Genomic DNA, 26,576 nt, shown 5'->3' with positions numbered 1-26,576 from the left:
GCTGCGGGGTTCTCTCAACTTTCCATCCCAGACACACCTGCTTTACTTTTTCCTCTCTCCTTTTTCCTCGTCTTGCGACTTGTAGAGCTTCAAGTTGCTTCGCACTTTTGTTTGTCTCTAGTCGCAGCGTAAAGGAGCTCAAGGCAACATGGCGCCCATCGCCGTCTCCCCCGAGCGGGACGTTGGGCCCTTGAACACGCTGACCACCGACTTTGACGACACCATCTGCTTCTATCTCAACGGAACTCGTGTTGTGCTCGACGAGGTGGACCCTGAAGTTACTCTGCTGGAGTACCTGCGTGGCATTGGTCTCACGGGGACCAAACTGTACGTCCACCACCTTATCGCTGTGAGCGAGCCTCCGCGTCGCATGCACTAACACCGCCCAGCGGATGTGGCGAAGGCGGTTGCGGCGCCTGCACCGTGGTCATCTCCCAGTTCAACCCGACGACGAAGCAAATCTACCACGCGAGTGTCAACGCCTGCCTGGCCCCGCTGGCCAGCGTCGACGGCAAGCATGTAATCACGATCGAGGGCATCGGCAACACAAAAGCACCACACCCCGCCCAAGAACGCGTGGCGAAGAGCAACGGCAGTCAGTGCGGTTTCTGCACTCCGGGCATCGTCATGAGCTTGTATGCCTTGCTGCGCAACAACCAAGCGCCGTCCGAAGAGGATATCGAGGAGGCTTTCGACGGCAACCTCTGCAGATGTACGGGATACAAGCCCATACTCGAAGCAGCGCAGACCTTTAGCGTCGAGAGGGGATGTGGCAAGGCACGGACGAACGGTGGCTCGGGCTGCTGTATGGAAAACGGTGACGGCGAGAAGAAGGCGGGCGGGTGCTGCATGGACAAGGCCAACGTTGACGACCAGCCCATCAAGAGGTTCACGCCACCAGGTTTCATCGAGTACAACCCCGATACCGAATTGATCTTCCCTCCGGCCTTGAAGAAGCACGAAATGAAGCCGTTGGCCTTCGGCAACAAGAGGAAGAAGTGGTACAGACCAGTCACCCTCGAGCAGTTGCTCGACATCAAGAGCGTATACCCCTCGGCCAAGATCATCGGTGGCAGCACCGAAACCCAGATTGAGATCAAGTTCAAAGCACAACAGTACCCCGTATCCGTCTTTGTAGGAGACATTGCAGAGCTGCGGCAGTACGAGTTCAAGGATGATCATTTGGAGATTGGTGGAAACGTGGTGCTGACGGACCTGGAACACATCAGTAAAGAGGCCACGCGGCATTACGGCGATGCACGGGGCCAAGTCTTTGAGGGCATCTATAAGCAGCTGAAGTATTTCGCCGGAAGGCAGATTCGCAACGTCGGCACACCAGCTGGCAACCTTGTCACAGCTTCGCCAATCTCGGATTTAAACCCCGTTCTTTGGGCTGCCAACGCCGTTTTGGTGGCCAAGTCCCAGAGCCAGGAGACGGAAATCCCCATGTCACAGTTCTTCACTGGATACCGAAGGACAGCGCTCCCGCAAGATGCCATCATCGCCTCCATCAGGATACCTGTGACGGCCGCCAAGAATGAGTTCTTTAGAGCCTACAAGCAGGCCAAGAGGAAAGATGACGACATTGCCATTGTGACGGGCGCTTTACGGATCAAGGTCGACGACGACGGTGTCATCACAGAATGCAACCTCATCTACGGTGGCATGGCTGCCATGACTGTCGCCGCAAAAAACACGATGGAGTACCTGGTGGGCAAGCGCATTGACGAGTTGGAGACGCTGGAAGGAGCGATGAACGCCCTCGGAACCGACTTTGACTTGCAATTCAGCGTCCCGGGAGGCATGGCTTCGTACCGGAAGGCCCTAGCGTTCAGTTTCTTCTACCGCTTCTATCACGACGTAATCACTAACCTGGGCGGACAAAGTCAACACGTTGATACTGAGGCGATTGACGAACTCGAGAGAGGTATCTCTGGCGGAACTGAAGATGATGGCGCGGCTGCTGCGTACGAACAGGAGACCGTGGGCAAGTCCAAGAGTCACGTTGCCGCGCTGAAGCAGGTAACCGGTGAGGCACAGTACATTGACGACATTCCCGTGATGAAGAACGAGCTGCACGGCTGCTTCGTGCTGTCCACCAAGGCCCACGCAAAGATCAAGTCAATCGACTACTCGCCTGCTCTCGACATGCCGGGCGTCGTCGACTACATCGACAAGGATGATGTCGACACCCCTGAGCAGAACCGCTGGGGCGCCCCTCACTTCGATGAGCTCTTCTTCGCCGAAGGCGAGGTGTTCACTGCTGGTCAGCCAATTGCCATGATACTCGCCACTTCAGCATCTAGAGCTGCCGAGGCCGCACGTGCGGTCAAGGTCGAGTATGAGGAACTGCCGTCTATCCTTACAATCGAGGAGGCCATTGAGAAAGACAGCTTCCACAACTACTACCGAGAGCTCAAGAACGGAGACACTGAGGAGGCATTCAAGAACTGTGATTACGTGTTCACTGGTACGGCGCGGATGGGTGGGCAGGAGCACTTCTATCTCGAGACTCAGGCTTCGTTGGTTGTTCCAAAGCCTGAAGATGGAGAGATGGAGGTGTTTGCCAGCACCCAAAACGCCAATGAGACGTAGGTCAACTCCCTCAACCTCTAAGCTTTGTGCTAACCCTTCATAGGCAAGTGTTTGTTGCTCGCATGACCGGTGTCCAAGCCAACAAAGTCGTTGTCCGCGTCAAGAGACTCGGCGGTGGCTTCGGTGGCAAGGAGACCAGATCAATTCAGCTCAGCGCCCCGCTCGCGCTTGCGGCCAAGAAGACGAAGCGTCCCTGCCGTTATATGTTGACCAGAGAAGAGGACATGGTCACCTCGGGCCAGCGTCATCCGTTCTTGGGCAGATGGAAGGTTGGCGTGAACAAGGACGGCAAGATCCAAGCGCTGGATCTTGACGTGTTCAATAATGCCGGCTGGACCTTCGACCTAAGTGCGGCTGTCTGCGAGCGAGCGATGTCGCACTCGGACGGTTGCTACAAGATCCCGAACGTCTTCATCCGCGGACGCTTATGCAAGACCAACACAATGTCAAACACGGCATTCCGAGGCTTCGGCGGTCCTCAAGGCATGTTCATTGCCGAGACATACATGGAGGAGGTCGCAGACCGATTGGGCATGCCGGTCGAGAAATTGCGTGAGATCAACTTCTACAAGCCGCTGGAGCCGACACACTTCAACCAACCCCTGACCGACTGGCATGTGCCATTGATGTACGAGCAGGTTCAGAAGGAGGCCAAATACGAGCAGCGAAGAGAGCTCATCAAGCGCTTCAACGACGACAACAAGTGGCGCAAGCGCGGTCTCTCCATCATCCCGACAAAGTTTGGTATCTCGTTCACGGCTCTGTTCCTCAACCAGGCGGGCGCCCTCGTGCACATCTACCACGACGGATCCGTCCTCGTGGCTCACGGTGGTACGGAGATGGGCCAAGGCCTGCACACCAAGATGACGCAGATCGCCGCACAAGCTCTCCAGGTGCCGTTGGATAACGTTTTCATCTCCGAAACGGCCACCAACACGGTAGCCAACGCCTCGGCGACAGCGGCATCCGCCTCGTCAGACCTCAATGGCTACGCCATCTACAATGCATGTGCGCAGCTCAATGAGCGCCTGGCACCGTACCGGGAGAAGCTCGGGCCGGCTGCGACGATGAAAGACCTGGCACATGCCGCCTATTTTGATCGTGTGAACCTCTCAGCGCAAGGCTTCTACAAGACGCCAGAGATTGGGTACTCATGGGACGAGAACCGAGGCAAGATGTTCTTCTACTTCACGCAGGGCGTCACCGCCGCCGAGGTCGAGATCGACACCCTGACGGGGACCTGGACTTGCATCCGCGCAGACATCAAAATGGACGTCGGCCAGTCCATCAATCCAGCGCTCGACTACGGCCAGATCCAGGGCGCCTTCGTGCAGGGCCTCGGCCTGTTCACCATGGAAGAGTCGCTCTGGCTCCGCAACGGGCCGATGGCGGGCAACCTCTTCACGCGAGGACCCGGGGCGTACAAGATCCCCGGGTTCCGCGATATCCCACAAGAGTTCAACGTCACGCTTCTCAAGGACGTGGAGTGGAAAGACCTGCGGACAATCCAGCGATCACGGGGCGTGGGCGAGCCGCCGCTGTTCATGGGCAGCGCAGTCTTTTTCGCGATCCGTGATGCACTGAAGGCGTCAAGACGGCAGTACGGGGTTGAGGCGACGGTCGGAGAGGACCGGGTGGGCGACGGCCTGCTGAGACTGGAGAGCCCGGCAACACCCGAGCGAATCCGACTTAGCTGCGAGGACCCAATTATGAGAAGGGCAAGGGTGCTGCCGAAGGAGGGGGAGAAGAGCTTTTTTGTAGCCATTTAGAAACAGACACCAAGGGTGAGAGAACCCAGGTTGCGTGAAGGAGTTTAACGAGGTTTTTTTTTTTCATGACAATAGGCGGGCTTTTGAAGTGATGGTTACGATACACGTTGAAACTCGTTGTTACCCATGTTGGGTATTCAGCTCATCAATGATCGATCTAGCACACAAAGAGACAGTTGGCAATGGCGTTATTTTAGTCTGTGCAGGATTTACACGTCGTATGCCGGGAACAGCAACGCATCACACGATCTCCCATCGCGTCCCCAAATCGCCAAGTCTTCCTCCGTAGGCAAAAAGATGGGATGGTGAGGGGTTGGTTCGGGGTCGACCGAGGCGGCGCTAGATGGAGTTCTCTCCCAGTCCGACACGTTCGCATTGCGGACCAAGCTTTACCGAGTCAAGACCGGGGAGGAGAGGAAAAGCTGAAAGGTGAAAAAACACTTGGGCCGAACGGACGGGCTGTGGTTTCATGCTGGCATTACATTGCATCCTGCAAGCTTTTCGAGTGTTAGGTGAGGGGAGTTAGGGAAGCCCAGGCTAGGGAGCGAGTCACGGCTAGACATCAGACGAGGACCACTTGATGCCTGTCAGTGTGGAAAAGCCAAGAAATGCCCCATCAGGGTCGGGTTCTTTGCTGGGAGACTTTGGGCCTGTTGGACGCTCATCAACCCCCGGAACAGCCCACATGGAGCGTTGTCGGTGCGTAACTACGGGTCGCGGACTCTGCATTGCGACGGTGGTAGTCTTCATCGGTCCGTAGGGCAGAAGGGAACCTGCATTTTGACGTATGTCTGTGCTGTGCAGCGCGTTTGGCCTGTGGTGGTCATGATATCACGGCCCGAGGCGCGATGTGAGAAGCATGAGGTTGTATTAAGATTAAGGGAAGGGGGAGGTGAGGACCTGCTTTGCGGTTCACCGAGGTTATCGAGGACGACTCGGATGAAAAGGCGGGGGAAATCTTGTGTAATTCTCATGTCCTCGGGCGTCTTCCGACACCTGGGGAGGGTTGGATCAAGATTACTGGCTTAGATCCCAGTTTGGCGGCTTTGCCCAGCGGCGGCGCTCAGCTTTACCGAGCCACGGGTAAGCAGCAGCGAGGCCGAGTCAATGCGTCGTATCGTTATGTCGAGACGAGTTGTGGTGGGGGCGGGTTGCAAGAATTTTCCCCGACGGCCATTTTCATGTCACAATTCGGCTCAAGTGACGGTGTGAGTGGTGAATGCGATTGATGAGTGAATGAATGGATAAGTGAGTTAGCCGGGCGAACGAGTAACTGCATACATAGTACCATAGTTAGGCCAAGCGGCGGACCAAGACTAAAGACCAACAAATCCAAGGTGACGAGGAACCAACCCCATCATCCCCGCAGCGTATAGGTACCAATAACACAGACCGGCCTTGACCTTGGACCGATCTTACAGTCTGGGTCAACGGGCCAGTCCCGTCGTGGTGTTCCTAGGTGTGCCAACCCACTTCCCATCGTGATTCGCCATCCGTCCGTTTTTGTCTGTTCTCCCGTTTCTACGAAGCTTTTCTAAAAACATATCCCTTCGCTCTGTCCAACTCTCCCGTCCCCTTGGGACCGATCAGCATTCAATCGCACATCTAGCGCAAGACCTCGGCGCACATTGCCGCGCGAGTCTCAAAGCCACATACAACCACCACCACCACTAACCAGCCACCCTACGCACTGGTTCGAAAACCCCTTCGACCTTCCCGCGGCCCCTCGCCTCGCTCGAGCCGAACGACACACCGAACGAGACATACAACCCGGAAAAGATTGACGTTGCGATCCGCGACGTCCCGTGCCCAGCAAACACCAGGGCTGCCAGCGAAGAGACGAAAACACACCTACGACAGCAAGCATAGCCGAATCTAGCCCGGCGGCTGCCCGCACGCGACAACTCCGTCCTCCCCTCCCGCGGCGCCTGCAAAAGCCCGCGACGCCGCAAAGTTGCCCAGACCGCGAAGCTCGACCACGAGCAACCCTCCCCCGTGTCAAATGATCTGCGAACCCTCGTCTTTTGCGTAACCTTCGAGGTCCAATGGGAGCGGCTGCCCCATTGAGCTGATTCCGAACCCACCTAACACCTGCCAATCCACCACCTGCCCGCTCCGTCCAGCCCTCGCCATGCCAGAGAACGGCAAGGACGTCAAGTCCGAAGCGCAAGAGGACAAGGAGAAGCCTGAGAAGCCCGAGAACAATGGCGGCCATGCCCACTCGGCAAAGAGCCCCAAGAAGCGCCGTAAAGTGAATCACGGTACGTTGGGCTACACCCTTGCCATGCTGGACCCTTGGGTTGCTATCGGATCGCGACTACGGTAGCGGTAGCAAACCCCCAGGTTTCCCTTCACCTCGCAAGGTGGCGATTGCTAATGCCCTATTGCCTCCCAGCTTGCGTCTACTGCCGGCGATCTGTAAGTCAGATAGCCCTTACCCGACGAATCCGTTTGGCATTGCTCCCCCGGCTTTGCGCATGGCGTTGACACTATTGTCTGCCTGCTATGCTGCTGTGCGATGCTCTGCCAGACGCCGACCCTTGCCTGCATACAGGCTTGGCTTTGCCTCGCGCGGGAAGACCGCGAGGGGGGCAAACAAAAGCGAAGAGAGAAAACGATGGCTGACGGATAGTGTCTTGCCTGCTACATAGCATATGACATGCGATCTCGTATGTAAGATCTCTTTCTTCACACATCATTGGCGCGAATGAGCGGTGCCTTGCTTCTGCGTCGCCTGCCCCGCGTCAAGTCGGCTTCTCGGGAAGCCCCGCCCGCGCGCTCTCATCCCCCCTTGGCTCGTGCAACGCCCGCTGACCTGTTGTGCCCAGGAACGACCGTGTACGCGATGCATCAAGCGCAATATCGGCCACCTCTGCCACGACGAGCCGCGCGATCCCGACTCCAAGAAGGCCAAGAGCTCGCACGCCCCCTCCGCCGCTGACGAGTCCGAGACGACACAATCCGAGCTCGCGCGAGGCTCCATAGACCAATCCGCGGCCGGGTCCATGGGCCCGCCGCCTCCTTTCGACAGAAAATCGTCTGCTTTTGGCGCTGCCGTCTTGGGCCAGGGGAACCCGCTGCACCTCGTGTCACCGGGCTCTGTCTCTGGCATGCCGGGGAACGGCAGCAACATGAACCAATGTAGGTCCTGGCCCGCTCCTGTTCTACCCCTCTCCTTGGTGCGTCGTGCCTGGGTTCTCTGCCTTTCTCGCACGCGGCCGCGCTTCCCTTGAAAGAAGACGAAGAACAAGAAGAAGAAGAAAACAAACAAGCATCACCAGAGACACGAAAGCTAACGTGATGCGCCCGGGTGCAACAGTCGCTGGATTTTCCGACGCCTGGTTGACGGCCCAGAACCACTACCACGACATGCAGAGCTACCACCCCAACTACATGATCGCCCCTGAGGTCACGCATGAGTTCAACCTGCTGAACGACTTTTTGCAAACGAGCCTGCTCGATGACGGCGGCATTCTCTCCGACGAGTCCCAGAACAGCCCCGCGTTCAGCAGGACAGCGGGCGCCAACGACATGCTGCCGACCTTTGGAAACCACAACAACAGGGCCGGTGCCGCCGGCAACAGTGCGCTCTCGCAAATGCTGCCGCCGCAGAATCCCGAGCCGGGAAAGGCGATAGCGCGGCCCGGCAGCGTCATCCAAGGCGACAAGGACAAGGCGCGCGAGTACTACCTCCAGGCGGCCGACCCGTCAGGCAATGACACCCCCGAAGAGCGCATGGACCGTGTGCTCAAGGCCAAGTACGAAGCTGGGCTGCTGAAGCCGTTCAATTACGTCAAGGGATACGCGCGGCTCGGCACCTACCTGGACAGCCATATTGCGCCGTCATCGAAGCAGAAGATCCTACGAACCATTGACCGATTCCGACCCAAGTTCCGCGAAAAGGCGCAGGCTCTGACCGACATGGAGCTTCTCTATGTAGAGATGTGGTTTGAGAAGCAGCTCATGGAGTACGACCGTGTGTTTGCCAGTATGGCTGTCCCGGCGTGCTGCTGGAGGAGAACCGGCGAGATCTTCAGGGGCAATAATGAGATGGCGGAGCTCTTGCACGTCCCAGTCGAGAACCTGCGAGATGTATGTCTGAGTTTATCCGTGGTTGACTGGCCAAAGCTGACCTCACAACAGGGCAAGATCTCTCTACACGAGATACTGACGGAAGAGTCTCTCGTCCGGTACTGGGAAGAATTCGGAACCATCGCTTTCGACCCCGCCCACGACACGCTGCTCACGGCCTGCACGCTCAAGAACCCAGACGACAAGGCGACTGATCCGGTGGTACACTGCTGCTTTTCATTCATGATTCAACGAGACAATCACAAGATGTGAGTTTACCCCAAGTCTTGCCGTGAATGACACCGATGCTGACAGACGATACGCAGCCCCACCCTCATCATTGGCAATTTCTTGCCCAACGATCCTGCTCGGCCGTAATTTATTGCATTTCAAAGGTTGGGAACTTGGGGTCGGAGAAACCAAAAAGGGATCGGCGTCATTTGGATACCAGGGCATTGTTTTAGATTAATCGCATATTCGAGTCCACTCTCTGTGCTGTAGCATAAGAGAAACTCAGTACATATCACACGCAGTATTTGGGTCCGATCGGGTGCAGGAGCGGATGTGTCTCGGGCCTGCCGCAGTCTTTCGGACCGGCGGCCGGTGCTAGTCGCCCCACATTCGGCTCCCGGTGCTCGTGAGTAAGGAAGCATTGGCTTACGCCTTCCGTGGACGATTCGGCATCTGCCACTTTCGAATTTCATCGTTTACTTTCCCCGGTCATTCTTCTTCTACCTGATATGTCCGACTCGTCCCTTGATCGTATTGCACTCGCTTGCTGATCACTGCCCAAACGCCGTGACTATCGTGTTCAAATAACTTCTCCAATCTGGTGCTTTCCCGACCTCGCCCGGCAAAATGCCTCCTGTGGCTCACCCAGCGTCCCCTAGGGGTGCCCAACCCGACAAGATTGCATCGTTCACAAGTTCGTCCCGTGAGAGATGCATGCTCCGAAGGGCTAGCTAACGAGGATCCAGCCTTCTCGCAGAACCTCCTGAAGCGCCTACCGTCCGCCAATGACCCCCTCGCGATCGACGCACTGCTCGCCGAGCTGAAACCGCACCTAGAAACGATCATCAACTTCCACACAGCATCGAGGGCAAGGACACAGCGGGGCGAACTGGACAAGAAAGGGACCGAACTGTGGAACGTTTGCACCAGGCTACGCCGCAACGATGTCGCCGGCGTGCCACCGACAAAGAAGAAGCTTTTACTTCGGAGCAGAGTCTATGCGTTTTTCATGATCTCTGTTGCGAGAGGCGCCGTCTCTGGCGCGAAGCCGCAGATGGCGGATGCGGTGCACCTGACGAAACTGATGCTCAAGGCCGGGAGGATGTGCATTGGTCTGTTGTTATGTCAGAGGTCTTTACGAACTAGACAACTGACTATGGTGTAGACGACGATAGCATCACAACCAGTACGGGCACGATGAAGCTTGTCAATGCCATCTTCTCAAAAGGAGCGGGATACGTCACGGCACTGGGCGAGCTCCAGAAAACAATGCTTAGGCCTGACGACTTGATTGAGTGCAAACGTCTAGACACTGAATACTACATACTTCGCACGGCACTGGTAAGTTTTACACACCCAACAACGTACAGCATCTGACAGTTGACCGCCCAGGCCTGGAAGGAGGACAACCTCACCGTCGCCGAGTTCATGTACAATAAGGGCCACCTCCAGCCGCAATCTTTGGACCCAACCTCCGCCGAGAAAATGACCGAGGTTCTGTTTGAGATGGGCAAGGACCTCTCCAAGAGGGGTGATTTCCCCATGGCGGCGCGGTGGCTCGAACGAGGCTACAACACCATCAACGCCCAGGACCTGGGCCACCTCTCCCGCGACGCCATCGAGCTGCGTCTCGCCGTCTGCCAGGCCCTGGTCCACGCGCTGCTAGGAATGAACACGCAAGACTCTTCTCAAAGGGCGTTTGAGCTGGTCAACTACGTCGAGAACGAGATCGGCGACAAGCCCGTGGTGCTGCTCCTCCGGCTCGAGCTCCTGCAAAAGGCGCCAGCCGAAGTATTTGACGTCGAGGCCTATGCCAACATCCTGAGGCGTATGGTGCAGGCTTTCAACTTCTCCGAGGCCTACTTCAAGCTGCTCGTGCATCACGCGCGGAAACTGCACGACAAGAGCCCAACGCAGGCGACCAGTGTCGTGGATGGAATGCTCATGGGTGCAGTCGTCTCTTCAGGACGCGATGAATGGGTTGAGAGATTGGTGCTTCTGAGGATTTGGATGGAGATAAACCAGAGGGATAGTATGAAGGCCATCGAAGGGCTGACGGCTGTCTTGGAGGGGCTTCAGGATGACCTTGAGAAGCCTTTCGGGGCATCTACAGCGGTCGGGGCTTGGACAGTAAGTTGCCGATCTTTTTTAAGGTTAAGAAGTACTGACTTTCGACCAGCTACTATGGAAGAAGATCGAGGTCAACTACAACCAAGGCCACTTCGATTTCGCCGATGGTTGGTGCCAGATCGCGCTGCAGCCCCTTTTCCAGAACGGTGGACCTGCGAACTTGTCAAGGCTCGGCAGGTGCGTGTTACCCCTGACTATGACGCGGGTACGCTGACAACCGCAGGAAGCTCCTTCTCTGTGCCCTGGGGCGGAACGACACCGAGAGGGCGCGGCAAGTATTCCACAACATGTCGGAAGCAGCGCGAAACGAGCCGATGACGCGGTACCTAATGTACAAGGTCGCGCTCCGCTCAGCAGACCGCGAACTGGCAGCAGAGTGTGTTGAACGGATCGGGGTTGCGGCCGTACAAGAGCCCGACTTCCTCTACGCTTGCGTCTTGGAGGCGCAACAGGCGGGGGATAGGGTGTGCGCGATGCAGGCCATGAAACAGCTGGCCAATAGATTCGAGTTCAGCGAAGCATCTCCTATACACTTTCCTGCGCTTTTACGGTGCAACATCCGGCTTGCCGTGTCGATCATGGAGAGCGAGAAGGACGCTGTAAGACGCAAAGCGGCGGTGGAGGAGATTCTCGCGTTGTTTGAAACAGGTGAGGAACATCGCATGCTCACAACCAGGTTGTCGTGGTTAACAAGAACATAGCGTCCAAAGCAATCCATCGAAACCCAAAGGACAAGGACGGCAACCGCCTCTTCACGGTGAAGGAGCTCGATTGGTTTTGTCAGAACGCGTGCAACCTCGGCCTCAAGTATTCGGACAGCTGGGACGTGGAGCAGCTCGTCCGTCTGTACGACAGCTGCCTCGCCATCACGAAACACTACCCTCCAGACATCCCCGCCGAGGCAGCCAGCGACCTCGCATTCAGGACCATGTTCTGCCACTTCGTCGCCGCTGCCGCCCTCGTCTCTCTCGCCCGCGTCGAGGACAACGTCGAGCGGCAGCTACAGCACTACCTTGACACGCGGCGGCACGTCAAAGCGTACAACGACGCGCTGGAGGAGCGTATGAGCGGGCTGGACAAGAGGCTGAAGACCGACCTCGTCGCAAAGCTGGCAACGTTGATGGTGTTTGACTTTGAGGCGGCGATGGCGCTAAAGGAGCATGAGGTCCTCGGATACATTATCCGCACGGCAAAGACGTGCCGAGATGTGAATGCGCTCAAGGCCATGGGCGACATTGCTTTGCGCGGCAAACTTCCCGGCCAAGGTGTGTCTTCTTACTTGGGGTGTTTGTAATAAAGGCTTAACTGACGGACGACGCCACGACAGAGCTCTACTCCACGCTGGGCGTCATCGTCAATGAGATCTGGGAGCTCGAGAGGATCAAGGGCGACCGGCTGGCAAAGTACATCCGGTGCATGTTCCACGCCGTGCTGCCGCTCGACGCGGCGCTGGGGCAGAGGCTGATGAAGCAGGCCGTCGACGTGGCGAGGGATGCCCGCGGTGTTTGTGTACCCCTTGCCCCCTTTCCCCCTCTCTCACACAAAATCTTCGCTGCGCATTCTGCCAGAAAGTGGTCGCTGACTTGGCATCCGTACCCTAGGGCCAGCACCCGTTCCCGCCCGAGGAGCTCGAGTGGCTCGTAGCCATGTCCTTTAATCAGGCGGTCGACGCCTACAACGCCCGGCAGGACGACGAGTGCACCAAGTGGGCGGAACTGGCGATGAACCTGGCGCACTATGCCGACGACGGCGGCGCGCTGGAGGCCATGTTGCATGAGAACTGGGCGAAACTGAAGCTTTGAGTTGTCGTGGGCTGGTCGTTAGGAACTGACGTTGACACAGGGCGTTTCTCATTCATGGCGAAGCCAGCTTGGCTCTAGGTGGATACACGCAATGATAAGCAGGGTAGGCAAGTTTAATCAGCCCGGGGGCTTGGGCTGTCGAATGAATCAGAATGAGGAAAATAGTTGAGAAACTTGCATTTTTCTCTAGGCGCGGACCAGCCGGGTCGAAACGCATGGTGAAATCTCCGATGTTATATCATCATCCAGACCAGGTAGCTAGCAAATGTAACGCTAAACGTATCCGCCAACCTGTACACCCCCCTCACCCAGTTCCATAGTGGCCCAGCCTTTTACCGCCGCTGGCCGTCGTGTGCGTCGTGTCAATCGTTTATTACATACCGTATACAGCCGTCCTTGTGACAGCAGTCTGTAAAAGGTCTAGCAGATGGCATGGGTTTTGCCAGTCTTACCCTGTATGGAATGCTTTTCCTTCTGTAGGTCTAGGTTAGCCGACGTCTTGCCCTGTTCGCACCAGGGGATGGGGACGAACTCTGAACCTAGGGTGGTTGTGAGAGGCCTTTGAGCTGGTGAGGTGGTGCTTGTGGATGAAGTCCTGCTGCCTCTTGATGCTAGCATGGTCCATCTGATCGAGCAGGCCCATGCACAGCTTGATATCGGTGATGAGGGCGTCGCAGCGCGACTTGCTAAAGTCCTCGCGGACGACGACGCGAAGCATCTTGAGGTCGTTGGTCTTGGGCGCCATGGTGTAGGCGGGGACGACCCAGCCGCGGACGCGGAGCTGATGCGCCAGGGCAAACTCGTCGTAGGTGCGGTCCTCCTTTTCGGGCAGGCGGAAGGCCACAAGCGGGAGGCCCTCGCCGGCGCGCTTGGACATGATAATGAAGCCCAGGACCTCGAGGGACTGGGAGAGGTAGTCGGCGGTGCGGGTGAGGTTGGACATGATGGCGCGGTAGCCCTTCTTGCCGAGGCGGATGAGCTGGTAGTACTGGCCAATGACCTGAGAGGCACCCTTTGAGAAGTTGAGGGTGAAGGAGGCCTGGTCAGCGCCAAGGTAGTTGATGTTGAAGACGAGCTCCTGGGGGAGGAACTCGGCGGAGCGCCAGACGACCCAACCGACGCCAGGGTAAACAAGGCCGTACTGCGGGTGTTAGTGAGGGCTGAGGTGGGGTCAAAGAGGGGGGTGTTCGTACCTTGTGGCCGGAGACGTTGATGGAAACGACGTTCTTCAGACGGAAATCCCACTCCAGGTCAGGAACGACAAAGGGGGCTACAAAGCCTCCGCTGGCAGCGTCAACGTGAATGGGAACGTCCAGGTTCTTCTCGAGCAGCAGGTCGTTGACAGCCTTGACATCCTCATACTCGCCAGTGTAGGTAGTGCCCAGAATAGCGCAAATACCAATGGTGTTCTCGTCAATGAGGTTGACCGTCTCCTCGGGGTCAATGACATAGCGGTCGGGCGCGCAGTAGACGAGCTTCTCCTCAACCTCGAAGTACCGGGCGGCCTTTTCCCAGCACACCTGAACGGCGCTGGACATGATGATGTTGGGGCGGTCGACGGGCTTGCCCTCGGCCTGACGCTTGTTCTTCCAACGCTTTTTCATGGCGAGAACGGCGAGCATGATGGCCTCGGAGGAGCCGACGCAGGAAGTACCGATAGCGCCAATGCCCTCGTCGGCGCTGCCGGGGGCGTGGAAGAGCTTGCCGATCATGGAGACGCAGCGGTTCTGGATATCGGCGGACTGAGGGTATTCCTCGTAGTCGATGAAGTTCTTGCTGAAGCTCTCGGTCTACGGGGTGGGTTCAACGTTAGATGGCTGGCTTGAAGCATTTTCACGGGCGTCTGTAATTTACCATGAGCTTCTCGGCTTCTTCCTCCTAGGATGGGTGTCAGCTGTGGGCGTCATTGCGTGAAGGTTTAAGTGAGGGGGAGACGGATGCTGCTCACCATGTAAGTTGTCACAAAGGAGGCGAGGCTATAATTGTAAGTCAGATGGGTGGTGGGCGAGAGCAACGCGGACGAGAGCCTACTTGAGCATGGGGTTACCGTCGAGGCTGAGCTCGTCCTTGATCATGCGGTAGGCGACCTCCTTGGGCATCTCATTCTCGGGCATCTCGCTCTTGGGCAGGTCCTGATTGGCGAAGCGGGAGCCGTAGACGCTGGTGGTGAAGCAGTCTTCCTCATCGGCAAGCTGGAGCTGAACCTTGCTGAGCTTCTGCTGGACCTCTTTGAGCTCGGTGGAGGTTGAGTCCTCGGAGGCAAAGCCCGAATCGGGGGGCGTGCTGACGGTTGCGAGGTGGACCATTTTGAACGAGACGAGTGTGGGTTTTCCGTTGACTGGGATATAGAGGATATGGGTGAGTGTGAGGAGAGGAGATTCAGTAACGAGGTGAAGGGCGGATGCAGGAGGGTGTTATATGAATTGGGAAAGCTGGGTGCCAGAGCAAAGCTGGAGTCTAGGAACAAGCGGGCGAGAGAGCAACGGAGGGGAAGAGAGAGAAGAGGAGAGGAGAGGAGAGTGGGGGCATTCACAGCAGCAAGAGGATCAGCATCTGCGATGCAGTACCTAACTCAACACGCAGCAGGGCGAAGCTAGGTCAAGGGGGGCGTGGGCATGGCAGCTACCTACTTTTCCCGGCGCAGCTTCTCCGACAGAACAAGGACAGCTCTGGGAGCCAGGAAGGAGCAAAGCCAATGGCAGCTGCAAGTGGGGTGACTGAGCGAGCTGCACCTCACACTCTGGATCCTGTACTGTACACGCACAGGAACACTGCCCACTGAATCCGGAAGGCGGGGCAAGGTGCGGTGTGGCCAGTACGTACCGTCCGAAGCTCGAAGCTACATCATCGACGTGAAGCCGTGCAGCGTCCTTGGCAGGCACTCGGCGGGAAGGTGGACTGAAGCTTCGGTACCTCCCGTGCATCCCCTCGAGTATCTGTACTTGAAGCCGAGTTGCTGAGCTGCCTGCTATGTACCTTCGGTAGTCGAGACACCTCCCTGACCGAGATGCTCGTTCCAAGCTCCGGGAACCAGAAAAGGTTGAAGGAAAGGGCAAGAAGCAAAATCAGCCAAATCGAATTCAACAGAAACCAGATAACTTTGGGATGCCCCGGCCGCCGACTCCGTTGCAAAAGCACGTGTTTGTCTTGCAGATGAACATTCGCAGTTTTCCCAAAGAGAGAAGGGCGGCCTCCCTTTGTCCATTGCCCCCTCCCTCGATGAGTCCACACACATCTCGACACAGCGCAAACCACAAACCCACCTCGGCTCCATCTCTGGCCAAGACACCAGAGAGCGACTCTTGACAGCTTTCCCCAGGTCCCAAGCCAACGCCCGATAAAAGCTTGGCACGGGTGACATTTCGGTTGGTCCACAAGAGGCGCCCACCTAAAGAGACCCCTAGCCCACACCTGGAACCTCCATGTTTCGTCCAATCGTCAGCCGTGCCGGTCTGCCGCCAGAGCACCACCCCCTGGCACCAGCGGAGACGGACTGGATTGGACCTGTTACTGTGGATGGTACTTAGGTAGGTAGTGACGGCAGACTTGGTCCTGGCCCTGGGACCCGGTCCTGGAGCTCCAACCCATCGCCCATCGCCCAAACAACAAACGTTCGTCACTGCCGGCTCCGTCGAGGATGCATGCTGCAGCAACACAGCGATTGGGCTCTGGATAAACCGGCTCGGATATCAATGCCTAGCACCCAGCACAGCCCGCACCAACTCACCAACCCAAAGTCTATGTAAAACGCATCAAACGGGGGCCTTACACGACGTCGCATGCGTCGATTCTCCCCGTCCACTGGAACACGCTGCCCGTATTTCCCTCAACCCTCGGCCCTCCCTCCCCAATGACATCACGACCGCCTGTTTTAATCCACGCGTGGCCAGAAATCACCTCAGCGATTCACCGTCCAGTCCCTGCCTCTCCCTTCCCTCCCTGGCCAAACATCCGGGAGGTGGAGGGGGGAAAACACCATGCCATTTCTTCACCGAGCAAATCCCACGCGCCTTAGCACGCTTGACCGCCAAGACATGTCGTCCAACCCTCAAAAGGGTCCAGACCCTGATTTTTTGGACTCAAGGTGGATCGACTGAAGAAAGTCCCGTCCTCGAGGAAACCCCCCACGGATCATCACCGCCGCCTCGCTCCCTGGCCTCCTTTCCGCACCCTGTGGCGCAGCCCCGCCAACAAGGCCACCGGCCGCCGACTGTGGTTCGACTTTGCCCTCATGCTCTTCCGCTCGTAAACTCGCTGAACGTCAACTCGACCGGCTCCCCGTGGAGATCAACTCACCTCTTTTTCCCCCTACGTAGAATTCCTACAACCTCAGTTTGGGTTGCCTCTGCCGGCTCGTCTTGCCTGTGACAACCAAATCATTGCGTCCACCTTTGCTTGTACATCGCCCACTTCCGTAAGGATGGGACGAAACTGCCGTGAACATCGGATTGTGACATCCTCTCTCCGCGGCCATCTCATGTTTAATGCATCACCAAGCAGTGGGATTCCATCTTGGTCCAACCTTGAGCTTCTGCCTGGGTAGTCGGGCCTGGCAGGCCCGGGTTGTCACAAAGTAGTGGCCATCCTGCCCCAAACGCTTGGCTTCATGTCAGACGGGTTCTTCGTCTATTCCAAGGCTACAGTCTTTCTAGCCTCTCTGATACTGCCTGGCCCCCAGTCACGAGGGACCTATGAATGTCTAATCAAACACAAGATGCAATGCTAGGTCACCCGAGATACTCCCAGGCGCAAGCTCTGATAGCCCTTCTTTCCCGGTCATCATCAATCAACCCTCGGTTACATCCATTGCGTCGCCCTTTGCCCTGGCCTTGGCGGCCGCAATCTTCTCGTCCTTCCACTTTTGAATCTTCTCCTTGAGCTCCGTGTGCGGGATCGCATCGTCCACCGTCATCGGCTGGCGCGTGAACGGATCCTTGGGGTCCGAAAGCAAGTGCTGTACGATAGTGCCGCGGTCGACAATGTGCTTCGACGGCAGGATGACGGGGTCCTTCATCAGATCGCCCATGATCGGGTCCTCAAACTCGGCGGGGATGTCGCCGAGGTCTAGTTCTGCCTGATCTGCGATCTGTTTCGACTCCTGGAACTTGGCCTTCAGGCTGTCAAACTGCTCAAGCTCGCTGGCATCCTTCATGCTCCGCTTCGACAGAATGAAACTAGCTTTGTCGAACACCTCCGGCTTGTACGAACGGCCGTCTGAAGCAACCGCGTCAATAAACGCCTGGGACGAGCCCAAGTTGAGGTAGATGTCGACAAAGTCCGACAGCAAGACTCGAGGTTGGAAGTGGTACTTTGACGGGTTGTTCACCTTGAGCTGGCCCATCTTAGGGCCCGCCAGCGTCTCCAGGTTGTAGTTGAGCATACTCGCCAGACGCTGCACGATTTCGGGCATGGTGAAGGCTGACGCTAGCGCGGATGTGAAGAGTTTCATCATCGCCAGCGTCTCGTTGGCAAGCTGCATGTATGAGCCGGCCTGGCCCTCCAGGGCTTGCAGCTCTTCCTGCTTTTTCTCTCTGTCCTGCGCCGAAAGACTGTTGCCGAACTCCAGTTCTTGCTGCAACGTGTGGATCTTGGGAAACTTTGTCAAGGCCTCGTCAAGCACGTAGGTGGCATCGTTGAGCAGCAGGTTGACGAATTGAACAAAAAATTGTCGGTTGACCCTATCATTTGTTAGATGTGTTTTCATCCTCTAGTTTGTCTACAACATTTGACGAGTGCATCAAGACTCTGAGGTGAGTTCGAAGAGAGGGGATGAGACTGGCGAAGGGAAGGGAAGGCAGCTATTGTCAGACTTACTTGCTCTCTCTTGTCAACTGCTGCTTGTAAATATCGTTGCCCCAGACGCACTTGATCACTTGGAATATCTCATAACGAATGTTGAATTTGTCGTAGAACTGAGTGTGTGCACCAGTCGATTCCGCCTCAATATAGAACTTCATGAGTGCGTGCAAGAGGTTATCATTTGCGAATTTTGATCCATAGAGCTGGTCGCCGAGGACTCCCTTCTTGAAATGCATGAACGGCCATGTTCCAGAGAACAGCAATGTAACGAGCGAGGATTTGAGGTAAGGATTCTTGATGTATTCGGATGAACGCAAGAACGCAATGCACAGCGCAATCATTTCGCTGCCAACAGCAGATGGCATAATCTGAGGGAGATAGCTTCGGCAGGTTAGCGATGCCTCTAATTTGATAGCGAACTTGAGGTGAGAGTTGTCTCTAGATAAGAGTAGTCCTGCAGTGAGAGTAGTCTCGAGGGTGCTATTGACATAAAAGTCCTCTCGACTTCGGGGGTGCAAGGTGGGTGCAACTTACCGATACACGAACTTGAAGTTGTCCACCACGTCCTGAAGTGCATACTCTGGAAGACACGCAAATGCTTCAGGCGCCTCAGCAGGCAGAGGAAGTTGAAGGTCCTTGTCAGGCGTATAGTTTGTTTGGCTAGCCAGGCGAAGCAGCCAAACAGCCACGTATCGCATGAAACGAAGCGACAGCTCTTGCATCTTCTCATCCAGAAACACGCCCTCGATGGCAAATTTCATCGCGATGGCCTTCTCCAGGACAGTAGTGTGTCTTTTGAGTGTCACCTCGAACATGGCAAGTTGTGCCGGTTGCTATAAGACACTGGTCAGATCCGAGATAGCGTGCACGACATCCGAATCGGGTCATGGTGGCCAGCAGAGGGAAAAGAAGAAGACTCACATTCTGAACCTTTGGCCGTTCGGCCTCCATAGCTGCCAGATGTTTCTCGTACCATTTAATATCACGCTCCAAGCTCTTGAGCTTCGAGTTCGTTGCCTCACTGCCGTAGTGATGCGCAGCCAGAGTCAAGAAGAAGACTTCAGTGATGAAGTTAGAATTGCCTTCGACCTTCTTGGAGTAGAATGCATCGGATGCCGACTGGTCAGCGTTGAGCTTCGTTTCCTCCTTGATGTCGACGCGGGGGTTGCGTCGAAAGTATTCCACTTCGATTCTGTCGACCTTTGAGAATGTGGTGTCCATAAAAGGCGAGCAGAAACGATCCAGGATGACGGTCAAGTTCATCATGAAGCCATCTGAGGACACCTCTTTGGGATCAACCTGAAGAGCCCTACGCTTGTGGTTGGTGTTAATTGCTGAAGCAAACCAGTCGAGGACCCGTGTCCGGGTATCAGTGTCTGCTCGGATGAAAGCATTGGCAATCGTAAAGAGTTCGTCCTGGTGAACTCGCAGAATAGCTCGCAGAGCGTCTTGGGAGGGCGCGGCCCGACTTCGATCCAAACCTCGCGGGTTGGGGAAATAGGTTAGCGTGACTTCGGACTGCAGCGGCGATATCCGGAAGAAGGGTCCCAAAATGGTATCTTTTTCAACCGCCGCGCCAGACTTCTGCGCCGTCATGAAGTTGGGGTGCTGTGAGAGAGCATTCAGCAAAGCTGGGAACTTGGTGTATGACATCAATGCCTGTAAGCAGCGTTAGCTCATGTAGCCAGGAACAGGTCAGAGAAGTTTATAGGCCAGAACAGTAGACACAAGGCCAAGGCATATAGGGATAGGAGAGGCGAGGATGGAAGTCAGAGGAAAGAAGAGGTGTCGACACCAAAAGGGCGAGATGGCGCCGGTAGCGCCAGTGGCAAGCAAGGAAGGACACTCACGTTTATATACGGCTTGTAGTCGCTCTCCATAGTCAAACCAGCCAGCTTTGTGCTGATGGAATACATGGCATCGGCGAAGACTGTGGGGAACTGATCATCCTCGGGGAACCTTTTCACAGCTTCTCGGAGGAAGTCCAAGCAAACTCCGTCATCCTGCTCATGTCCGCGGAGCAGGTACGATGCCAGGCTCTCGGGCTGTGACCGTCTGGAACTGTTGTAAGCTTGGTTGCAAACCATTCCGCGCGCCGGCGTGACTTACCCAAAGAGATCAGGTATCGTGAGGGCAAATAAGCAGTTGCTAACACACAGTCTTTTTGCTTCCTCCAGAACCTCCCGCTTCTCGGGCGTCTCCTTGACTATATTCGACCGAATGATACGCTTAAAGCAAGGAAGGAGGTAACCAAGAATAGGCTTTTCGGCAGGGACAGCAGTGACGGCTTCTAATAAGGCACTGTCAAGGACAGCGGTGGTAAGCTTCAGCGGTGACCCATTCTCCTTCAGCTCTTGGCTTGCCTCGGGCAAAAAGTTGAGCTTGTGGCCGTGGACATCGGTAATGCGGTCCGGATCAACAGTGACACGGAAGATGTGACTGAGTATTCTGTCCGAGAAGTCGTCCACCGATTCCTCAGTATTGGCCTTCTTCGCAGGGGCAGGCGCTGGGGCGCGGTCATCGACGTTGGAGGACCCTCGTTTCTGGGCGCCGCTCTCGGTTGTTGGCGACGCACCGGATGCGGATCTAACGCCGAGTTGGGTGAAGGGGTTCGCTGCGGCAGGCTTTGGGGTAGAGGAAGGTGTAATCTCTGCTGGAGATTTGCCCTTCCCTTCACTTGTCGTGGCTGCGGTCGAGGTCTCGGCATCGTTCTCTGGGTTTTGTGGACTGTCTTCCGGCTTCGGGGATCTGTTCGATGACCCAAGCTTGGCCAGTCGTCGAAGTCGGATCTAGGGCGCACATCGTCAGTACCGTAGACAAGGTAACAGGTTTTCTGGCAGCAACGATCTGATCGCTGTTTGCAAATTCCGTCATTGGCGTCATAGATGTCACTCTTGTAGGCCCTCTTCAGTAGCTTCATGCTCAGTGTCGCCGTCGTCGTCGTCGTCGCGGCTACCGCCGCCAACATGCCAGGACGGTGAAGAAGAATGGCGGCGACAGCTAACAAGATAGACGGCGATCTCAACGGCGACTAGAACCAAGGAAGGGGGGAATGAGGTAGCGAGGGGCTAGGCAGCTCTTACATCATTCATCTTCTTGGAGTCAGGCGCGTCCGGCGCCTGGCTATTCTCGTTGGGATCCATCGTGCCTGACCGTCGGTGTTCGATGGGCAGCTTGCGACAGGGTGTGTAGGGTGAAGTAGGGAGTTTGACGACAGCCTAGCTTCCTGGGACAAGGCTGAGAAATGCGACGGCGAGATCTCTAGAGTTGAGGTCGGCGTGCGTGCAGAGGTGGGATGGTCGGACGTTGACGTTCAGGGCCTCGCGGGTCAGCGCAGAGGTGTGAGGAAGGTAAGGTACAGGCAAGTTAGGCAAGGTACCACGGCTGGTAGCGGGGAACAGTGACGGGCACGCGGTGAAAGTGGGGCACGGGTGGAACTTAAAACCACTGCGATGTCTCTCCCCTGTTAAGTCCGACGCGTGGAGTCCCTCCGATTAGCGGACAACTCACAAGAAACCCCCAAAGTCCGCTCACTCAGAGGGTCGAAGACACCACGATTCGTTGATTAATAAGCTTTAGGGTCGCCTTCTCACCTCCCGTTTTTGAGATTCCAAGACATTCCACACCGAGATGACTGAGAATCAACGACTCATGAGTCTTACCTTCTATTAACGATAAATACGATCTCAGAGACAGCCTGTTTTCCCTTCCTTTATGCTTCTCGGGGTATTTATGATAGGGACTGTTATTGCTTCACTCGGGATGACAGTGACTGATGCCAATATTGCAGCCGAGGAGTTCTAGTTGCATGATGGCTGACTGTATGCTCATTTCATTCCATACTAAATGATATTGCCATAAAGATGGTGCCCAAGGACCCCTAAACCCCTTTGCTCAGTTCTGCACCCATTGATCATTGGACAGGTTCGGAAGAACAGACGAAAAGTAGGAGAGGCATCTGATGAAACGTACGTCATCGGAAGTGGCGATGAAATCCAGAGACAAAAGGATGGAGGTTTGGAGGGCAGACATTGTGAGTACACTGGATCTAAGTTTTCATCAAACAGATGGTGTGTCCGGAGTCAACCTCTGAACTCCTCAAGGTTGCTCATTGTTGCGAATGTGGTAGCGTCTGAATGCCAAGGGGTCTTTTGTGTCGAGTATCTTATACGATCAGCCATCTCAAGCACAGATGTAGATACTGCAAAGATACCCCGTTGTGTCATTTGACTAGACAAGAGCGAATCAATTTTTGTTTCAATGGGCGTCTTACTGAGTAGCAGACGGCCGCAAGGGTATTTCCGTGCCATTCCGTTTTGGACGTCGCGTTTCCGTTGTCCTTTGTCCCCAAACGCCAGAAAAATCGACAAGATTTACTAGTACACAGCCCCGCGGCCTGGGAGTGGTAAAAAACAAGGCCCAGGATCAGTGCCGTCCAGGAGGTGCCGTTTTGCCCGAGACCTGTAGTTTTATCGACCAGGCCATATGCTCGGGAAGTGTGTTTACCTCCTCGATGGCAGCTCTGATCATTGGGTCCATATAGAAATCATTAGATGCAAAGTCTCTTGAGCAGATTTGCAAGATGCTCGACCCAAAGAAAAAAAAAACAAGACATAGAAGGGCCCTCAAAGGCGAGGGATGCCGTTCGACCCGTCGCTCAGTCGCCGAGACGTTGAAGGGGCGGCTTCGCCATCGCTATCGGAGCTGCCGCGTGTCCGACTGGTGCTGCTGACACTGCGGTTGGCCAGGCGGCTACGCTCGACTTCCTCGCGGCTCTTGTTCATGAGCCAAGCCATGTGCATTTTCAGTATGCCTAGGTTGCTCCTGATCTCGGTGATCTGGTCCTTGATCGGCATGACCTGGTTCAAGACCATGACCGTCTGCCGCCCTTCTAGGTCGGTGAACTCCTTTTTGAGTTCCTCCATGCGGCGTTCCATATCCTCATAAATCGTCATAACAGCCTCGGTGGGCTTGAACTTTGGTCCTCCTTGGACATTGTTCAGGTTGAAGACATCGTCCCACGAGATGCAATCCCGTCGCTCGTCCTTCAGCTCCATAATCTGTCTTTCCTGCTCTTCCGTCTGCTTCTGCAGCCTCTCGATCTGCCTCTCTTGGACCCTGACCTTATCGCCCACGACGGCGACCACTCTAAAGATGCACTCGTCCTCGTGGGTACCAAGGACCTTGCGAAGAGCGTTGTAGACGCAACCGTAAGGGGAGTACCTGCAGAGAACCGATGCCTCTGGACAGCTGCTGTCACGGTGTTGGCTGACTTCAGACCGCTTAATCGCCTCACCGCAGTCGGTGCAGTTTGCTGTGTTCTTGGTGCACTTCTTGTTGATGTGATCCGCCATCGAGGCCGCTTCCATCTTGTCCTCGCAGTACTCGCATGTCTGCTCAAAATGCCAGCACTTGCCCGAGACTGCCAGCCACTGCTCCACTCTCTTATCGCAGGCCTTGTCAGGACAGTTGTGCAGCGTATACCTGCAGTTAATGGCGTGCTTGACGACTTCCTCGCGCTTCATTGTTTCACCACATCCTCGCTCGGTATTGGGGCACTCGACAACCAGACTATCGAGAATGTTGGTCAGGAGTCTCGAGGTCTTGCAGTCCCTGGCGCGGAATTTAGTCCGGTCGATGGGGCATGTATCGGACGTATGGAAATGGCGCTTGAGGCATTCGAGACAGAAGGTATGATCGCAGGGAGTGATGATGGGAGTAACAACGGGAAGCTTGCAAATGGGACAGAGCAGATTGTCGTCGGGTTCATCGGCATACGACAGAGCGGAGAAGTCGAGCAATTCCCTGACTTTGCTGGAGCTAATGGAATATCGCAACGCTTCCCGGGTAGCGAGTTCCTCGACGGGCCACTGAGTAGGTGTTCGTGCTGCTTGCCCAATATTAGCCAAGTGCCAAACGTCAGACTCTCGTTTCTTTGTGCCAAATACTCACGGGTCAGGGGAATGGGAACCCCCTCGACGGACCGCACGGCCTCCTCGACGATGTTGTGGACGAGATGTGTGATGGTCGAATCGTCGCCAGGGAAGCTTGGTTGCGCCATGATGGATGCTCTCTGGTTGTCGGCCTCTGGATGCAATAGGAATGATCATGAGATGTCCAGGAAGACCATGGTGTTTGAAGTAGCGGAGAGATAAACAGGTTGCTCGCAAGTATTGTAGGCGCGTTCCAGGCGGTGACGGGATGACGACGGTGTTTTCTTGTGGATATGATGGTGGTGCGCCAGATCGTGGTGTGGAGGTTTACGGTTGAGGCCCAATCCGAAGGGACGTACGTAGGTGGGAGGGAAACTCTGAAGGCAATCCCGTCCCCCGTCTCACGCTGTCGGCAGACAAACCTGAGCGACGGGGGAAAGTGACGTGACTCGAACCGAGGGTCCGATAAGCCGATAACGCTGGGGAAACGGCCACTAAAACACGGTGCTCGTGCCTTAGCACTGTGACACGACACAGTCCCCGCACATGGCATTGTCGGCCAAATTGCATGTGTTCCGTCGAGCCACTGCCTCTTTTTCTCTCTTCAACTCATCGAGAAATGCAGATACGCATGTGTGCAGCCATGACGTCGAGCAATGCCTCTATCCAGCCATCGCATTCTGAAAGATGCATTTCCAGACATTTACAATGACCGCATGGCCCACATCATCCGACAGCGCGATCGCACAGCACCAAACATGCCTTTCCTTTCACTACTCTCTACAGCTCCCCTCGTTTCCGGAATCGATGTGTCCTCCAAGCGGAACACATGAAGTCGCATCCAATGGTCAGTCAACACTACGTGTTCCGACGCAGGAACATGAAGCATTGCGACATTGGCCCTGAGAGTTGGATTTGTCGAGGCTTCACGGCATAGTCGCGCACTTTCCGGACAAGTGGACGAAACCGTCACACATTTCTCAATCGACAACACAGTTTCTTCAGCCAATAGTATGTCCGGCTCCTCGATGGACAATAATCACAGAAACCCAGGGCTACTCCCGCAACAAAGTTCGTGAAAAGCAGCCTTGGGGAGGAGTAGACCGTATTACCTGGGTTCATTGATGACCCATATCGAGACAATAGCCTCTTGCTCAATTGCCATAACTCTCTAGGCACAGTATCGTCGATCCCAGTCTTGCACCTCAGGCTCAAGGTTTCCCGTACCTGGCTGCCCCTACCTTTGTTGAGTCTGTCATCCATGCAAAGCACTACAATACGCCGGGAGGCTGGCACGGCTCTGCTCGCCCGTTCGGGACCCGTTCTTGTTCACATGCTGATGAGAATGTATGGATTTGATTTGAAGGCGGGAGCACTACCTATGTATGCTCTGTTGACAGCTCGGAGTTGGTCACCTAAAATACCGCCCATTATCTGGTCCTCGTGCACAATGCCACGACCACAGATCGACACGGTGGCTGACCTGGGACATAGAGATCATTCGATGGATCAGCACACAATCTAGGCAACTAAATTGGGCCTTGGTAAGCCTGTATCAAACATCTCAGCTACAGGCACCCAAACTAGACCTTGGCAGGCTCTGCTGGGTCTCCTCGCAGCCCGAACCGAGCTAGTCGTAAACGCGAATGGAGGACACCTGCCTGCATGACCTGCATCTACGACACGGATAGTCTGGGTCTTACGTGAGATTCGCCAATTCATTGCGCCAGGCCGCCTCTCGCATTGAAAACGAGACACCAAAGCTGTACTCTCCAATGTGTTTGGTTCCAGCTGCGCGCCAGCTAGCTCATACATCTCGTCGTCGCCAAGCTAACCTCGCGGCGCTAAATCATCGTAGTGTCATCCTCCTGCTCGATCCTGGACCCTGAACCCCAGCTGCAGCGCCTACTTGGTCTCGTTCCGCAACCTTTGACGGTACAGGTTACCATATGCACAACCAACACAGCGCTGCACCCAGGCGCCAATGCAAACCATTCTGTAGACTAACATTCATGCAAGTCGCGCGGTCCCGCCGAAGTCCAAACGGTCGTCACCGCCTTGTCCTCTTATTCGTTGCCTTGCGAAGCAATCAATATCCTGACCAGGTCACTCGGGGCTAGTCCTGCAAATCCCCGCCCCCAAACATCTCATTGCGTGGTATTACACGGGAGCTACCACAGGCGCGTCAGCCTTAGATGTCGGCGTCAAGAGCTGATGGCGAACGGGGTTGGGGAGCTGCTTGCGAA

At 55.7% G+C, this 26,576-nt stretch overlaps 6 protein-coding genes across 6 annotated transcripts; 3 read left to right on the top strand and 3 right to left on the bottom strand.

The window, feature by feature from the left end:
* Positions 1-148: 148 nt before the first annotated feature.
* ColSpa_04716 (xanthine phosphoribosyltransferase 1) lies at positions 149-4,364 on the top strand (the record flags this gene model as incomplete). The annotated part of the gene is made up of 3 exons (XM_049270928.1): positions 149-327; positions 390-2,591; positions 2,639-4,364. The coding sequence occupies 3 exons, from the start codon at positions 149-151 to the stop codon at positions 4,362-4,364; spliced, it is 4,107 nt and encodes a 1,368-aa protein (XP_049126885.1).
* A 2,131-nt stretch (positions 4,365-6,495) lies between these two features.
* ColSpa_04715 (zinc finger BED domain-containing protein RICESLEEPER 2) lies at positions 6,496-8,813 on the top strand (the record flags this gene model as incomplete). The annotated part of the gene is made up of 6 exons (XM_049270927.1): positions 6,496-6,625; positions 6,760-6,782; positions 7,193-7,505; positions 7,684-8,456; positions 8,508-8,704; positions 8,762-8,813. 6 exons carry the CDS (start codon positions 6,496-6,498, stop codon positions 8,811-8,813), a joined length of 1,488 nt encoding a protein of 495 aa, XP_049126884.1.
* A 480-nt stretch (positions 8,814-9,293) lies between these two features.
* ColSpa_04714 (uncharacterized protein) lies at positions 9,294-12,598 on the top strand (the record flags this gene model as incomplete). The annotated part of the gene is made up of 9 exons (XM_049270926.1): positions 9,294-9,360; positions 9,413-9,778; positions 9,832-10,007; positions 10,047-10,796; positions 10,846-10,973; positions 11,020-11,444; positions 11,498-12,061; positions 12,124-12,299; positions 12,398-12,598. 9 exons carry the CDS (start codon positions 9,294-9,296, stop codon positions 12,596-12,598), a joined length of 2,853 nt encoding a protein of 950 aa, XP_049126883.1.
* Positions 12,599-12,971: 373 nt separating this feature from the next.
* On the bottom strand, positions 12,972-14,904 carry ColSpa_04713 (glutamate decarboxylase 1; the record flags this gene model as incomplete). Its single annotated transcript, XM_049270925.1, has 6 exons — positions 12,972-13,007; positions 13,131-13,739; positions 13,792-14,388; positions 14,453-14,476; positions 14,547-14,574; positions 14,630-14,904. The coding sequence occupies 6 exons, from the start codon at positions 14,902-14,904 to the stop codon at positions 12,972-12,974; spliced, it is 1,569 nt and encodes a 522-aa protein (XP_049126882.1).
* A 2,480-nt stretch (positions 14,905-17,384) lies between these two features.
* On the bottom strand, positions 17,385-21,540 carry ColSpa_04712 (ubiquitin domain-containing protein 2; the record flags this gene model as incomplete). The annotated part of the gene is given in 8 exon segments (XM_049270924.1): positions 17,385-18,276; positions 18,413-18,901; positions 18,932-19,230; positions 19,319-20,056; positions 20,248-20,452; positions 20,507-21,186; positions 21,198-21,428; positions 21,481-21,540. 8 exon segments carry the CDS (start codon positions 21,538-21,540, stop codon positions 17,385-17,387), a joined length of 3,594 nt encoding a protein of 1,197 aa, XP_049126881.1.
* A 1,482-nt stretch (positions 21,541-23,022) lies between these two features.
* Positions 23,023-24,458, bottom strand: ColSpa_04711 (tocopherol O-methyltransferase, chloroplastic; the record flags this gene model as incomplete). Its single annotated transcript, XM_049270923.1, has 2 exons — positions 23,023-24,284; positions 24,350-24,458. The coding sequence occupies 2 exons, from the start codon at positions 24,456-24,458 to the stop codon at positions 23,023-23,025; spliced, it is 1,371 nt and encodes a 456-aa protein (XP_049126880.1).
* Between the last annotated feature and the right edge of the window lie 2,118 nt (positions 24,459-26,576).

This window comes from Colletotrichum spaethianum (genome assembly GCF_022836535.1).
Source record: "Colletotrichum spaethianum MAFF 239500 DNA, contig10, whole genome shotgun sequence".
Lineage (NCBI taxonomy): Eukaryota > Fungi > Ascomycota > Sordariomycetes > Glomerellales > Glomerellaceae > Colletotrichum > Colletotrichum spaethianum.
Note: the sequence above shows the minus strand (reverse complement) of the source record. Positions and strands in the feature narration are given on the sequence as shown.